Below are 18,104 nucleotides of genomic sequence, written 5' to 3'. Positions count from 1 at the left end.
AACAATTTTGCATTACTTACTGATCTCTTCAAATATTTTGATCATTCTTATGGTTCTAGTCTCTGTTAAACGTTTACAAGATGCCAAAGATTTATGTAATTTTAATACAGCACCCAAGTAACAGGTTGCTCTTTTTTTAAAGGACAACAGCATCAAATGAAATATGTGTCACTCTTACCTTTCTGTGCTTTTAGACTCTCTGACCCCAGAGATAGAAGCTGACCGCAGCGGCAGCCGAACAGATGCTGAAAGGACAATACAAGGTAGGAATTTGCAAAAGGCTATAAATCTAGATCTTGCTATATGAGTTTTTCCTCAGCTTTAGCCTGCTATTCAAGCATGTAGCCTACCATCTGGGCCACATCAAAACAAGTTCAAACAAGGTCAAGTTCATCTTGCTTGTTTATATGAGTGAATTCATTTTGTGCTGATAGATTTTCTTTAAATTAACGGGTCATTTCTGTTTATACAATGCAATTAAAAAGGAATAATTAATTTTAAACAATGTATGATTTAATCTTGGACACAGTAAATGTGCTTTATTGAATGCTTGAAGCCCAGTCTAATGCGGGAAGGGTTTATAAGTTCTATACCATCTGAATAAAAGCATGGGTTAATCAGATAGGTGGTTCTTAAATTTGAAAATTTCTCCTTCTCATTTTTGTGACAGATACTGCAAGGTACATGCAAAATAGACTGGTTGAATGTTAACAATAAATAAGATTGTTTAGTCCTCTGTGGATTTTCTGAATGTTCTCTATGCCATTATATACATTTTAATAACACAAATCTGCTGAGCAAAATCATATATAGAATACTAAAGGGAGTTGTATTAAACACTCAGAAGAACTAAATATGTATATCGACGAGACCATACTATTAGGAAAGAACAAAATCTGAAGGTAACATTTATAGTCTAACATCTATTCTAGGCAATAAACTCACTCTAACAACATGAATACTAAACAGTAAAAAGAGCATTTGTTTTCTATTTTAAATGAAGATGGTTCTTCAAAGGGAAGCCTAAAATGATTAACTGCTATAATCCTCCCAATTGCTTTTATTTTGCATTTTAAGCTCAATCATTTTGGGGATATTGTTTGACATTAATTGTGCTACTTAATCAGCTCCGAAAGTGTCAACTTTGGTTTAGTGTAAAGGAAATATACTTTTGTAAAGTATCAAATATCCAATAAGTAAAAATCAGAAACTTGCAGGAACATTCCTGAAGAACATTTTTGCCTATATTTATTTTACCTGAAACCATGATAATTATTTTTTAAATCCTGAGGCTCAAACCATATGTTATTATGAGATATCTGCTTGTATATACAAGATTAATGCAATTGTAGATGTAGAAAAGACTTTTTTTTCAGAGCATTATGGATATTAGCAAAATTATATGGGTGTGTTCCTGTATAATCTTATTAAAATCATCAGATTTCTGTTGCGTCTCTTTTAAAAGTCGCATACACATGTTAACAAATGAGTAACAGCAAAGCCGGTCCTCTTTATCAGGGATGATAACCTCAATCAGGTCAGTATAAATATCAGCCCTGATCTGTGTGTTCAGGGACCACTCATGCATTAACTTAGCTAGTGGCCAAAGAAGATCTAAAAAAGCCCATGAGTCTCCAGGTAGATGTGATATATATATATTATCTGTTATCCACAGAATCCTCAGGGTTGTCAAATCAATCCAAGAAAAATTATAGACAATACATTCCTGTATATTAATGGAAGATTTGTTTTCAATGTTAAGAAGTGATTAGTCAATGATTAAACACCTTGCATAATTGACATAATGTTTATTCCAGTAATTTGCTATCAGTAAAATTTTGGTCATCAATAAGGCTAGGGTTATTTTAATTTGAATTTGTAAAATTCACATACATTCAAATATACACATTAATATGCATAAACTCTTGCTATATAAAGTTGAAGTTTTGACAACTCCTCTTTTCTATTGTGATTTGCTTATTCCAAGTAAAATTCTAAATCATAAATTGCCTTCCTTTTGCTATCCAAAGTGTTCTCAGTTGGGTAACATAGAAAACACACCCAAACAACTTTATAATTAAGGCAATAAAACATTTGAAGAATAGTTATACATAGTGATTTAAAGCCAAATATAAATGATTATGGAGTTATTTAATGCTTTGCTTTAGCTGTAATATAAAATCTTAATCATTGAATTCATTTGTTCAGCCAGTCAATTAAAAATATGTTCCTTAATTCTAATGTGAACAATTAGCAATACTCTACTTCTTGTATACTTCAAAATGCATAATTAGTTTTCAGTAAAACCCCTAACTCATGTTCATGGTTTTAATTAGATAATATGATTTTTTCTCAAATGTAATAAAAAATATGGATGAATCTCTATTTTTATATTTTAGTGGCTAAAAAAGTCTTTTACCAAAAGTTGAACCACCCAAGACTTTTAAAATATCAGGCAAACCCAAGAGATCTTCTTTTGCTACTCTAACATCACTAAATAAGCTTTTAGCCCCCTGAGCCTTTTTTTTTTTTTCAAACCTAAGTCTAACTGAATACATTTCCAAGCCAACAGAACAAAATTAGCTGTGAACAGAAGAGATCAAAGATAAAAAACTAGTTAGTTAAGTTCCTAGTTGAAGCACAACAATGAGAAAGGCAAAGAAGAAAGAACCGGAACTCATTGTTAATTTGTGAAATGGTCTATGTCATGCCTTTGGGAGCCACGAGCACCTGCCGCGTCATGGTGTTAAGAACACCACAAACGTGGCCTGTTCCTCCCTTTGCTTTCTCCGTTTTGGGTGTCCCCAATCCTAGGTGTTATGATACTCTGTATTCTTTCTCGCTCCCAGTCCAACCATAAGTGAAATTATTCTGTGTTCCAAAAATAACTGAACTTACTTAGGAAAAAACAAAGGAAACCCACATTTCTCTATGCTCGTCATGTAGTTATTTATTTTTAACATTCTGGCAATAAATAAATGCCATGCTTGGCCCAAGAGTTAGTCACCTAGCAGTTGGGCACTTAAATACTGCTCAAGTGCCAGGTAATTACCCCCCAAATAAGCACCTCAGGTTAGTTAGACTAAACATTGCCTCATTGGCATTTAATACCACCGTTTCTGTAAAACTATAGACTAGGGGAGGAGGGAACCAGACAGCAGTTTAGAAAATATTCCTGAGCAAAGAGGCCCTAAATAATTACTTACTTATGATAAGTAAAGTAAATCAGCTCATCCTACGTAGGGTTAAATTCTTCATTGTTGATATTTCTAGTAGCTAACTCAAAAATTCATGAGTTTGGTGGTGATATTATGGATAGAGAATAAACATCAAAAAATTAAAAAAAAAACAACTTGTTTCAGGAGCTGAATTATATGGTGATTAACTCTCATGCCTTGAATCTTGCAGATTTATATGGCATGATTTGTGTTGGAAAATTTTATCTTAAAGTTTTTTGTAAGATCTTTTGAATATGCAGAGCAGACTGAGTGCATATAAATACTCGTTGGACACTGTTTTGGACTAGTTAATAAATAGCCTCCAAAACCCTTTCTGCCCCCACACATATGAATGCCCATCCCCACACTATCTGTAGCCAAATCTATAATACGATGGCTTTCTGGAGCTATGTTCTAATTTCTTCTTAATCTCTCTCCCTGGCAATTGCACCCACTTAGATGGTTTGTTTAACTTTTATGCTTTGACAATTTAAAAAAACACATCTCTCTCCAGACCATTCAGACATTTCTTAAGAGGTCCAGGTTATACCCAACTTTTATTTGGCTGTCTCGCAGACACTGCAAGGTTCAGTGCACAAAACCAAAAGGATCGTTCACTCCCAGCAAACCTCTCTTCATCCAGTGTTCCTTCCTTATGGAACTGTTATCTGCCCAGTCCGGCATCCTCAATCTATACCAAGGGAGAGCAGAGCACACATTCCCCTCTCTCATCCTCCACACCCAGTTACAGCTCTTCCCCTTGTCCTGGAACCCTCTCTTCTTTTTTTTGATTTCCTGAAAGCCCCACATTTTCCTCCACCTATCAGGGACATAATTCCTTCCTCCTTGTCTTTACTTCCCCAACGTTGAAATCTCATTTTTAGAAGTTACTGCTTCCAGGAATGCTTCCTTAAGACTGCACCCCTACCCCTGCAGGACCTCCCTGCCCCTTGGATCTAATTGAGCCTCTGGAGGTTGTTACCATACCTCTCACTTCTCCACAGTCTCCTGCTGGGCATTTGTAGTTCCTTGTTCAATGTCTTCTTCCTCTCTCTGGAAGGTAGCCGAGAGGGTGTGAACCATGTCTATTTTGGTCACTAATGTGACATGTATGTTTGACACATAAGTATGAATGTGTCAGGTGTTTGTGCCCCATTGACAGTGCTCAATGTTTGCTACACCGTGAAAGAAGGTTATCTGCCTTTGATGACTGATTGATATTGTGAATGCCAAGGGTCCTCGTTGTTCTGATATTTCTCAGACTTTGGTTGGAGAGACAGATGTAAGGAAGTGAAGGATAATATAATTTTACCTGAGAAAGTCAGAACTACAAATTTGGGTAGAATTAATTTTCATTTATCTGATTGCTGCATTAACAGTATGTGTTTAGGCTTCTTGTATGTGAGCATAATGTTACTTTTTTGTTTGTACATTTGACATAAGATTTGGATTCTGTAAATATGCACTTATACCCACTTTTTTCCATTTTAAATATATATTTAATTTAACATGATGTGGTCACATTCCTTAAATAATACTTTCATGTGTTGTTTAATGTACATTAACCTTAAGCTTCTTTTTTAATTGCTTATAATTTTACATGAACTAAATATTCTTCATAAATTATTTAGGTTATCAATATATTGACGAACTATATGTTATAACTATATGTTATAACAATCATGGGTTAGTGCTGTTTTATCTATGTCTTTTATCAATTTTAAGAGTTGGAAAGTCCACTTTCAAAATAGTAATTTTGGCTTCTCTTTAAGAAAACCTGTCTTTTTAAACCAAAAAGAATTGGTAGAATCAATGGAAATGTGGACTATAGTTCCTCTGACATCTTAGAATATCTGCAAGTTATGCTTGCAAAATCTTGACTTCACTTGAAAGTACATCTCTTTTATTTATATCCAATGGCCATAATCAAAACTGTTTGGCTTTTTATTCTTTTTTTGACTGATCTCAGATCATAGAAAATCAAATATTCTTCCAATAAAAGGACATAAAAGACTTGTCTTCACATTAACAATCATTTTTTTCCAATTAAAAAAGTCTCCTTTCTGCTTCCTAGATATTTGAAGATACATGCTGAATTTAAAAGTTGTTTATTTTTCAACAATATTTATTGAACACTGATGGTATGCCAAGTACGCTTTTATGATGTTGTTGCCTTAGCTCTAGGAAATGACTTTAAAGATCAATTAAATCTCTTCATTTTGCAAACAAGGAAAGTGAGACTTAGGGAGGAAACATGACTTGTTAAAGGTTATATCATGAGTTAACCAGAGTTGGGAATGGAATTTAGTTCAGTTGCTTTTCACATTCCCTTATTTTCTTCCTGATTATTTTGGGATTAGTATTGTTAACATGTACTCTTCTTGCTCTTTTAAAATATGTGATTATTTGTTTAGTCACTTACAGTTCCAAAGCATCGTCATGCATATCATTTTTATGAGGGGAATTTATATCATTTATCAGAATTTTTTATTGACTCAAATGTTTTAGCATGCATTGAATTTCCCAGTAACACAAATTTCTTTCATTTAGACTTAGGAATATTATCCAATTGATGTGACTATTTGCTTATTAAAATAGTGAGGTGGTTTGGAAACTTATTTTTTGAGCCTTTCCTATACGTATGTATTCTAATTTAAAGGTGAGATAACTAAAGTTCAGAGTGGCTAATTAATATTCCCACATTTATACTCTGAGTTAGTGGGGTCACAGACATTTGAATCCATATTCATGACTCCAAAGTCCTTGTTCTATCCTCCATGCATTTCTGTCTAGACTTCTATCTTTTCTAAAATAACTACTTCCATGCCTATCACCCAGTTTGAACAGTTAGCACATTGTTAATGACTTAAGAAGTTCAAAGCAGTCTACTGACAGGAACTAGAGAATGGTATATAATTGGAGAAAAGAAAGATTTCTTTTCCAGCTTTTTACTTTTCAATTCATCGTTATGCCTATACCATGTTTATAGACACTTCTAGACACACTGGGCAAAACTCACTCTTTAGTGAAAAAAACAAAGGATCAATAAAAGATACTAAGAAACTAATCATATTTAGATAAAAGATTTATCCATATCCCTACCACTTAACATGCAATGAGCTTAAGATAAATTTGAAATCAGACAAAAATCTAATTGCGACTTAATGTAAGACATTTAGAGAGCCTCTTCATTTCTTTTGTAGTATCTGTTTGAACAGAGTTACCAAATGATATTCCAAGATTTTTACCTTGTAATGGGCTTAACTTGAAACTTACTTAAACTTATCACTTCTAAAACTTTTTTGAAAGGAATTTTTAAATTTAATTTCATATAATTGTCTTACATGCATTTCTATTTTTAATACTCAAAAAAAGACCCTTACGTTTAATGTAGAAGTAGGGGTTCTTTTAGCCACAGCTACAGAACTAGCAATTAAGAAAGATCAGAGTCAGGTCTAGATTCAAATCTCTGTTCCACTATTTTTTTTTCCCTTTAGTAATTGCTTAACCTCAGAGAGTTGTTAGAAGGATTAAATAAATTAATCCATGTAAGGCACTCAACATCTACCAGACAATAGTATGCGTACAGTTAAGTTTTAGCTGTTAATATGACATTTTATTATTATGAGTTAACATATTTACAGTGCCTAGCAACTGATAAATGCTGAAGCTATTATTACTCTGATATATAATTTACTTTTCTTTTTTCAGAAAATTGGTCTTTATAACATCATGTTGATTTAGTCCCCTAGTAAAGTGTTTGTAGAAATTTATAAGAATGTTGGAAACAAATAGGATTTGTACACACAAATATGAACCTAACTTTTCATATTTGAAGATGTTTTTATTTAGCTTAAAAGTGGGAAGGGGGAGGGTTTTATGGAAAGAAAGAAAGACAAAAGAAAAAAACAAGAAGGTTGATCAAAACTGGTTTCCAGACTGCTTGCACTGTATATTAACTATTGTTGAGTTACTTACAAATAATGTAATTACCATCAGGATCACCTCAAACTCTTTTTCTTGATCTTAAAAAAAATAAATATTAGAATTATGTTACTATGAACAACACAAAACAATAATAAATTTACTTCTAGTCTCTTGGCACTGGTTTCTGGTGTTTGGCAGCATTTCAATACAGCTAATCAATTTGAGACAGCATTGATTAAGTTGAACAAAAGATAATATTGATTGCAGCCTGTAGCCAATAAACAAGCTATTGTTCCATAGTTATCATAGGTCATTGTTAACTACTCATTTAGCTAGACAGAGTTATTATTATTAAATAGAAAGTCTCAGAGACACTCATGAATTGGATATTTTATAAAATTTTAAGAATAATGTTTTCTTATAATTGCATATATTATTCTTTTAAGAAATACGTAATAAAGGAAATCTTGTTTTTGAACATTGGTGGCTGTGTTTAAACACCAAATGCTGAAGGCCTTTTTGTTGGAAATGGTTCCTTCATAATTTAAACTCATTATACATGAAATGAGACCTAGCAGGCAGTTAAGTATGAAGTTGCTGAAAATAGTAATAAGATATAGTTCGTTATAATTATTACTTATAAAAAATTATTTTCAGTGTATTATTTCCATAGACCTAACCTTCTAAATCCTCGGTTCTGATGGGGAAAAAGCGTGATTCTCATTATTATGTTCGTGTTGAGCTGTGACATAACACAAGGTTTTGTCCTGTCATTTCAATTCTTACTCCATTGCCCAAACATTATGCAGATTAAATTAAGGCAAGATGATTGGGCTTGGTTTGTAATGTAGTTGACATCATTTTCCTTAGTAAATGCAATATAATAGGTGGTAGCTTCTATGACAATTCAGAGGATATAGGGAATATCAGGAATAATTAATTAGAATTGGAGATTTAGAGAGAGTATAAAGGACATTGTACAACAAAATTAGGATTAAATATTGACACAGACCAATTATTTACAGAAAATACAGTGTTTTGTTAGCATAGATACAACTGAATTAAATTGGCTTTTTCATAAATGTGTTTGTGGCTTTGCTTGAATACTGTCTGAAGACCATAATCAAAGAACAGTGATAAATGAAAATTGGGAAAGGTATTAGCAGGGGGCCTGAAAGATCAATGCTAGATCCATTTTGATTTAACATCATAATTAGTGATATGGAACAGTGGTTAAACAGAGTGTATCAATGAAATTCACAGATGATCCTAATTTAGAAGGCGTAACATACATCTGTGTGGACGGTGTAAGTATGCAATAGAAATTTAGGGAATATAGGAATTTCAGGATGAATGAAATGAAATTACCTTTTTAAGAAAGAAAATTTAATTTTAAGATCTAAGGGGTTTAAAAAAATGTTAAAATTCACAAAATGTCAATGACAGTATGTGTCTACTTATAGCTTTTCAAAGTTCTGTACTAACAGTGAATGGCTATAGGACTGAGAGAAAGGTCAGAGGATGGGTAGAAAAATAAGCCTCTGTCATTTTAATATTATATATCTTTATTAATGATACTTTTTACTATTATGAATACCAGACAGTTGAAGAAATTGGTTTTACATTGTGATCAATACATTCCATCAATTTCTTATTTAGATAGTATATTCTCATCTTTGGTTTTAAGAAAAATTTATTTAAAATAAGTTTTTGCTTTGAATCTTCTTACCTTTATTATCAAAAGAAAAAATTGACGGCCATTATATCCAATTAATTTACTCACTTACGATTGTTGCAATAGAAACTGTATGTAATGCGTACAAAGCTGAAGAGGGTTGCCATTTTGAAATATAGATTAGAACTAACTCCAGTGGTTCATTTTCATATAGCCTGCTTCCTCTTTTTTTTTTTTTTAATTTTTTATTTTTTATAAACATATATTTTTATCCCCAGGGGTACAGGTCTGTGAATCACCAGGTTTACACACTTCACAGCACTCACCAAATCACATACCCTCCCCAATGTCCATAATCCCACCCCCTTCTCCCAAACCCCCTCCATCAAAAGAAATGAAATCTTGCTTCCTCTTTTTGTATCCATTCTTAGACATTGAAAGTAACCTGGCCATCTAAGAGTACCTTTAATATTCACAGTAATTTCTTTGAGACAAAACAGAAATAGATTTTTATTTTCTGAAAAATGTTATTTATACTCTAGGAGTTAATAAAAGTTAACTGAAAATATTTAAATTACAGAAAAAGAACCCCCAGTTTAAGGTCTATTCAGTAAATTACAGGATTTGTGCGCACAAAATAAAAAAAAATTGGTACATAAACACCTGGTGATGGGAAGCATGCCATCAATTTTGATAGCATGTTATATATGTCGACATTCAACTTATATAACACCCTTTGCTATAAATTCTTCTTTAAGAAAATAAGACATCATCATTCAGACTATAAATGTAAAAATGCTTATGGTGCATTATTCCACCTCCCATGGTTAGGGACAGAATGCAGACATGCCACAATAATGTTTTTTATTTCGACTGTTCGAACCATATTAATGAGAACATCATTTTGGAGAACTAATTATTTCTATTTGTCTTGTGTCACACTTTCTAATTCCCCTATATTAGCACAGCCAAAGCAAATTAATTGCTTTTCCAGCAGTTGAACCTTGTCCAAGAATGAGCTCACATTCCCTTCCAGTTTCCCTGTTTCTGGGAGTGCATTGTGTCAGAAATTTCTCTTGATACTAAACATAGTCTAGAGAATATCTTTACAGATTTCTGTGCACTCACTTGATGAAATTTATAAGTTTAAGTGACCCGCCAGGAAAGATAAAGTTCTTAGCTGCAAGATTATACATCAAAACAGTTAAAGTGAAATTAAAATTAAATGAATGAATCTCACTGAAGCAAAAAAAGCAGTAATTAATGGTTCCCTTAATTGTCTTCATAAAATATTTGCATGGGTCTAATTTGCATAATTTGCATGTATTAATTAATCTTTCAAAGGAATTTTGTGCTGAGAGAAGCCAAAAAATCTCTTTGTTTTATTTAACATCTAATGAAATATTTATCTTCTTTAATGAACTTCTCATCTTCATTAAAATAAAAATTGCACAAGTTTGTATGTTTTAAATGTTTTTATAATTGAAGTATTCAAAAAATCTCTTTAGACTTACAACAGCTGAAAAACAAACACATTATTTAACATTCAGTATCATTTTAACAACAGCAACACTTTAAAAAAAAAGTCCAATTCCACTTTCTCAAAGGTGGCAGAGCATTTGGTAAATGAATAAATGAATATAGCTATTTGGTTTTTAAAGTAAGATTTAGAAAGGCCCAATCATTTCTTTCAATGGTAATCTGATTTTTATGGCTGAAATAGTGGGCAACTAGAGGATATATATGAGAAAAATCAGTATGTTTAATTGTTTGGGAAATGGTTCACTGGTTGAAAATATTTTAACTGGTTCAAAGAAATTAGTCCATTAAAAATCCACTCACTATTATTAACAATTCCTAGATTGACTGACAGTATTTCCTGGCAGGAGCTATACAGTCCCAACTTTATTCTAAATCTGACTGCTGGAGATTTGCAGCAGGGGCTTCTCCTCTCACAAACTGAGATTGCAGTGAAGACCAAGAAACGTGCCTTGGAAGGGATGAAATTCAAAATTTCATCAAGTGCCAAATAGTACATATTCACAAAAGCTAGGGAAGCGCGTGGCGAGAGAGCCCAGAAGTTAAACAGACATAAGGGAAGGGAAATTGATGATTCGTTAATGGTATTCATTCTTTTTGATGCCACAGTCCTACAGAACATTCCAAAGAAGAACATCGGTTAACATTTCTAAAGCAATTTCAAGTTTGCACAGGTTTTTCACATACATCATTTTTGTCGATCTTCACTTCAAGCCCATTTTATAGTTGAGGAAACTAAGGCACACGAACATTAAAGCAGATTTGCCTGGAATCAAACTGTGAGCTCAGGACCTCCGAGTCCTTTTGACTCCAAATGCCTTGATCCTATGTGACATCAATCTTTTTATCCCATGATGATTTATGAAGTGGCTATGAGTGGCTAATTATTAAGTCAGATAATGAGGGTGGCATAAATTTATAAGGATTAAGATTCGAAATGCAAATATATAGTTCTTTCCATGTAAAGTTTAGTAATGAGATAAAATCAATTAAATTGACTTTGGTTTCTTCTAGGATCATCTTTATGCAAGTAAAAAGGCATTTTCGTTAAGCCATGGACATTTCTTAGCCCTGCAACCACTCTCATGATTTGCAGTTTCTCATGAAGTTTTCCCTAATATAAAAGGAAAAATTAAATCTATTAAATGACAGAAATGATCAGTTACAAAATAAATGCCAATACAGATTTTTCCCTAACAGTGATAATTTATTTAATAAATAACTGATATCTAAAGGATTAAAATTGAACATTAAAATGACTTAGTTCTAGGAGTGATAATCTACTGTCAAAACTATCATTCATTAATGTTGTGACCCCGATAACTCACTTCACCTGCTAAGACCTGTCCTAATACTGATATTTTTACCCTGTTAAAATGTCAAAGGCATTTCACTTTTTATGAGTGTGGACATGACACACATAGACACAGCATGTGTCGTGCTCCACTATGGACAAATTGGATTCTGGATTCAGATTGTCTGGGTTCAGATCACCACACTCACTGTGTATTATCTGTATAACACAGAGTGTGTAACTTAAACTTTTTGATTTTTGGAGTCCCTCATCTGTAAAACACAGAAAATGATCACAATATCCACTTCACAGAACTGTTAGGAAATTAAATGAATTAATACATGCGAAGAACTTAGAACAGTGCTAAGTAGACAGTAAAAGCTAAAAAGACTTTGCTATTTTTACAATTATGCACAAATTTAAATATAATAATACTTAAAATAGTATTCATTCTTGGTAAAAATTAAACATGCTTTGGATCTAAAAGATTATTTTAAGCCAATAATTTTTTTCCCCATATGTGATACATACTTTTTCTTTTAGCGTGTTTTAAGCTGGAAAATGCAAATTATATTTACCAGATTTTCCAGGGCATTTAAAAAATTCATGAAAGAGTGTGAATTTTAATATTTATGTCAATTTAAATAATATGGTTTGAAGAGATTTATTTATAGCCACATATACTATGTGATTATTTATCTCTTTGCAAATTAAATAAAAGATAAACTGTTTATTCTTGACTCATTTAAGATGGAAGTGTTAGAGCATCTTAATTTTTTTTATTATATTTGGCAAATTTCTCTTAATATGGTTTGTATTTTCATATAGTGTGGAGTAACTGCAGACTCTTCTAATTCATATATAATCATACTCAAGAGATAGTAAATCTCCACTTAAGCTTACTAATTACACCTATAAAACCATGAATGATGGCTACAAATTATTGGATCCGACTCTCATTCTTTATTTATTTCTCCCTGGGAGAAAGAGCACTGGATGGGGAGATTTTAGCCCATAAATTATTCCATACATAATCAGGTTTGCTGTGTTTAACTTTGATTCCATACTATTTTTTTATATTAACTGATGAAATTTCCATTTTTATAGATTAAGAGCTAATTAATTGATTTCCATGATAAAATTATATTTACTTATAGCTATAATTTCAATGTCTTCATTTTTTCTTATGGATTTTACTGATTACTCTAGTTCTATTTTGTTTTAAGCTACCACAGTCTTTTCACTTGTTTTTATATATTCTCTAGCAATCTTATATGAAATGTCACAGTGAGGGCTTATCCTTAGTTAAAGTGTTGGGAATGGAAAAGAATTTCGCAAATGAGAAAAGATTAGATGTGAGACAACAGGCACAGAAAGTACATTCCTCTGCTAAGTCCAACAGATGGTTCCGGGTTCCAGCCCAAGTGGGACCATAAACTCAATTACTACTACATTTTTTTTTTTCCTGAGAGAATTCCAAAAATATTTACTTTTATGTAAATTGTAGATTTTTAAAAAATACTGTGGAAGCCTAAATAACATCAGTGTTTATTAACAGTCTTTGATAATAGTAAGAGTAAAGTTCTCTCAATGTAAAAAAACTCATATAATGTCAGATTATGTCAACACAAACTAAACTGAAAACAGCAATTAAGTCACAGGTATATAGAACAATGGTTCTCTAAGCTTTTTTTAGAATGAATGCAATGATATCCCCTAACTATTTTGATTACAGACATCATTTTGAGATAGAATTTTCAGACTCACTTGCTCACCTATTTCTTCAAATTTTTGCAATTCAGATTAATCCCATTGTGTTAGGCATTTCATTGATATGATTATTGCAAAGGATTAAAAAATACCCAGTAACTTACTTTGTAAATTTTAATTATTCTTCTTAAATTATTAGAATGAGAAGTATTCCAAGAAATTGCAAAAGATCTTTACTATAGAGGGTTGATGAATTATATGCTATAGCTCATAGGCTGTATTTCCCTAAGAATTCAGAATCAATTCTGGTTAACAAATCTCAAAGACTCAGTGAGTGAAAACAGTGACGTAAATATGGTAGATAAAAAGAAAAATATTCCGGGTACTTGGGTGGCTTAGTGGGTTAAAGCCTCTGCTTTCGGCTCAAGTCATGATCTCAGGGTCCTCAGCAGAGAGCCTGCTTTCCTTCCTCTCTCTCTGCCTGCCTCTCTGCCTACTTGTGATCTCTATCTGTCAAATAAATTTTTAAAAAAATTTAAAAAAAAGAAAAATATTCATGGCATGGCACTCATGCTTATGGTCTTTTGAAGTAAATTTCTTACAATTCTTATTTTTCCCAGGGGACCTCACTGAGATTTGTGACATATTTGTGCTAACTTTCTAAGGCTTACCGGCAGCAGAATCAAAATATGGTTCTAAAAAAACTATTTCTCCATACCATATTATCCCACTATTTGTAGATATTTTATTGTAGTCTTACAGTAAGATTTTTAAATGCAGGCAAAATTCAACTAATGACTTACCGTTCTTTGTTACACCTAATAATAGAGCAACTGAGAATAATGAGTCAATTGCACCAAAATAATTTGAGTTTAAATTAGAGAGAAACCTCACTGGCTTCAAAAAGTTACCCTTGTCGAGTCATCAACATTCTACAGCTCAAACCCCAACAGACCATCCAACCTAAAGAAGGGTAAGGACTCTGAAGAATATGAGCTATCATGTTAACAGGAGAGCAAATGTCATTTTGATACAAAGCTAACAACAGTGCTTAGTTTGCTCATTTTCTCATCTCATAATTTCACATTCACAATAAAGTCCCAACTAATTCCAAAAATACTGATAGCATTCATCTACAGACTGAAAATGTTATTAAAATTAATGCTTGAGTGGTCATAAAGAAACATACCAAAATTGGGTCAATATTTTTAGAGTTTTTATATACTTAAGTTTCAGTATAGCTAGATTTTTATGTTTTTGTTTTTTGAAAGTCACATATGAATTGATTTCTAAGTTAATGTTTAAATATTTAGTTGGTGGGTAATTGCCCATTTTGATCTCAAATACAGTTCTTGGTTGCCTTGTTTTGAATAGTGTTTCAATGTGTGATTCTATTCCTTTGTGAGAAAATTGGAACACAGACATTTATTTAAATCCAACAATTCACGCAGAAAGGCTGTGAATTATCACAACTCAATAGGCTCTTTTGCAAGTTGTTTGTACAAAACACAGGAAATACAAAAACATTTCCAAATATTTTCTTAAAGTTAAATTGTATAGCCAACAAAGAGGTGAAATTTTTCCATTATTCCAAAGCTGTAGGCGTTTATATTTTAACAGTTGCAGAGTGCTTTAAAAGTAATATAAGGGAACAAGCATATATGAGTTATAGCAATATTTAATGGATCAATGACTGTTTAGAATTCTGAGACTTGAGGGGCTCCTGGGTGCCTCAGGTGTTAAGCGTCTTACTTCCGCTAAGGTCATGATCCTGAGGTCCTGGGATAGAGCCCTGCATTGGGCTCCCTGCTCCACGGAAAGCTTGCTTCTTCCTCTCCCACTCCCCCTGCTGCTTGTGTTCCTCCTCCTACCTGTCTTTAAATTAAAAAAAAAAAAAAAAAAATTCTGAGACTTGAAAATAATGACTTTTTTAAGATCTTAAAATTTATTTTGGGGGGGTGCAGAGGAAGAGGGAAACTTGAGCAGACTCCCTGCTGAGCACAGAGCCCAACACAGGGCTGGATCCCACGATCCTGAGCTTATGACCTGAGCTGAAATCAAGAGTGGCTTAACCGACTGAGTTACCTGGGGAACCCCGAAAATAATGACTTGGATTTGTTTTTTATGCTTGGCAGCATTTACGATTTCTGAATAAAATGAGTTAACAATGTGACAAACATGTGAACTAAAAAACTAGACATTTTTAAATCATTTTTAAAAAGATTTTATTTATTTATTTGAGAGAGAGAGAGTGAGAGAGCCTGAGTAGAGAAAGTGGCAGAGGGAGAAGCACACTCCGCGCTGAGTAGGGAGCCCGAAGTGGGACTTGCAGGGGTTCCAGGATCATAACCTGAGCTGAAAGCAGACACTTAATCTACTGAGCCACATAGGTGTCCCTTAAAATCATTTTTGTGATTTATTTAAATCTAATTTCTTCTTTACTGTCTTCTTTAACCACTAACTGGAGATCCTTTCTTCCTTCCTTCCTCCCTCCCTCCGTCTCTCTTTCTTTCTTTCAAAAAAATAAATATTATGGCTGCTTCTGAGTAAGGTTTAAACAAATTCCTAAATACTGTTTAGGAATACTATTTATCTGCTTCTCTTTGTTTTATGTCTGGTCTCCCTTGTTTTATATCTAAAATCAATATATTAAGTCCTAAATCCAATATGAATATTGCATGGGAAGTGTTGATCTAGAATGAGAATAAAGAAGAATATAATAAATTTAGAAAGGAAGTAGTGAGAATCTAAGTTCTGGTATTGTGCAAGGAATAAGTGGGAGTGAACAGTGAAGGATAAGGAGAAAATCAACTCATAGGGCATAGAAAACAGCAGTGGGTAATTTGAAGTAGGTAGTCTGGGAAAGAGATCCAGGCCAATGGGGCATTTAGATAGAGTTGAAGAGTGATCGATCATCCAGGTGAACGTGGAGCTTGAATATGAGGTAGCTTGAATGTGAGGTCCAGACAAGAGATACAACTTTGGATACCACTAAAACCAATGCTTAATCTTGAAACTGTCATTCTTCTGAAGAGGCTAGAATGTCAAGTCACCTCTCCCCCAAGAAAAGAGTTGTAATAAGAGTAATAAATGCAACATAAAGAAGCAAAGAATGTTCAGATGACTATGAGTTAATACATTTTTCTACCATCCCTATTTGTAATGAGTGACCTAATATTTCTTAAAAACAATAGAGAAAACATTAAGTCACCTTTTTTTTTAAATGGCAGTAAGAAAGAATGGATGACTCGGCATTGAATTCTGTCCATTAAAGTGAGTGTAATAAAGCTGGGACCCAAAAATTTACAGTGCTAGATTATATACATAAAATTAGAATAGAAAATGCTAAAAATACATAGTGGTATATTAGATAATTCATATTTTGACTTATTTATTTTGCATCTTGTTGATTCTGCAGATTTTACCTATGACAAACTGTCAATTCAACTCTTGCATTAAGAGACATGTATTTTTCATGATATTGTTTCATATGGCAATATGTTGGCTATCAGTCCTTTCAAGTAATCAAACTACATTGAATAGAGTCATAAACAAAAAAAGCAACAATCATTTACTTGCATTGTTAGCTTTCCCTCTGATGCATACATATTCTTTGCAATCATTTGAACAGTATAATACATTCTTGTTTTGATGAAGGGAAAGTAAAAAATTACACTTTAGACTTGGTAAGTAAATAAAAAATGCTCATGTAGTAATGTTTTGAATTATCACAACAAAGTATGTTTTATACCAAAGTTATACTAGTCCTACACCATATTTTAAGCTTTTGGAGCATCAGATTTTTCAATACATAAGATACTTGGTAATAAAGTAATCAAATGTCTGGTTAGAATTTGAAGCATTGAGAGAATTCTCATCTGAGCCCTGAACTAGCAAAGAACCAGCCCTGTTAAAGAGGGCTGATAAATTGAGCTCTTCATAGCGACACCATAATGCTATCATGATGGGAAAACGGGCAGTATTTATTAATCAAGACCCACAAGTTAATATTCTTATAGCTATACCAGTAAGCTTCCTTAGAAAGAGATAGAACTGAAGTCTGTCCAATTGAAATGAATCAAGGATATTATTACAAAATTAGGCATTCGTGGTTGAGCAATTTAGTACTGTCTAAGTGCAACTGTGAGTTAGCTCTAAAAGAGTAGTAAACAGTTTCTCTGGTGGGAGAATAGAGATTTTATTATAAAGTGGTTTTGACATAAGCCTCAATGAGTTCCTTAAATTCATAACGTTTCTCAAAATTTAACCTTAATTCAGGATATAATGATCTACATGTTGACATAAGTTAATTTTATTCATGTCACAATTGGTAGCGATGGGAAAATAAGGAAATACTGACAGTAACCACAGCCACAAGCTATTAATTTTAATGGAAATGGTGGCCTATGTTACCATGACCCAGGGCAGAATTTCACAGTAGGCATGAAATATACATATATCAGCATTTATCTTTTCTTCCTAAATATATGCACATTTATTATAATATACTTTAAATGTTTATCTGTGGAGTTTTTGTTTTTATTTTTTGAAATTGAATTAAAGAAATTTGGCAATTTCATGGAATTTGATATATGCTGAGAACAAATTAGAACTTAAACATAAACTGTAAGTCCATAACACTTAGTTGTGTCCTGAAATTCTTTATGTCTAGAGACAGAGACAATTTGTAAAATGCAAAGTTGTCTATTAGCATTGGATATTTTTGCAATAGCACATTTTG

At 32.7% G+C, this 18,104-nt stretch overlaps 1 protein-coding gene across 2 annotated transcripts in view; it reads left to right on the top strand.

The window, feature by feature from the left end:
* The window catches only part of DACH1 (dachshund family transcription factor 1), a 427,802-nt gene that overhangs the window by 393,164 nt on the left and 16,534 nt on the right, over positions 1-18,104 (top strand). The window contains exon 10 of one of the 2 annotated variants that reach the window (XM_082701392.1): positions 195-263. In XM_082701392.1, coding sequence (XP_082557518.1) covers positions 195-263 — 69 coding nt within the window. Of the gene's footprint in view, positions 1-194; positions 323-18,104 lie in introns of those variants that run through there. The other variant, XM_082701391.1, reaches the window with a different exon arrangement.

The sequence above is a fragment of the Mustela nivalis genome, assembly GCF_964662115.1.
Source record: "Mustela nivalis genome assembly, chromosome: 15".
In the NCBI taxonomy this organism is placed as follows: Eukaryota; Metazoa; Chordata; class Mammalia; order Carnivora; family Mustelidae; genus Mustela; species Mustela nivalis.
Note: the sequence above shows the minus strand (reverse complement) of the source record. Positions and strands in the feature narration are given on the sequence as shown.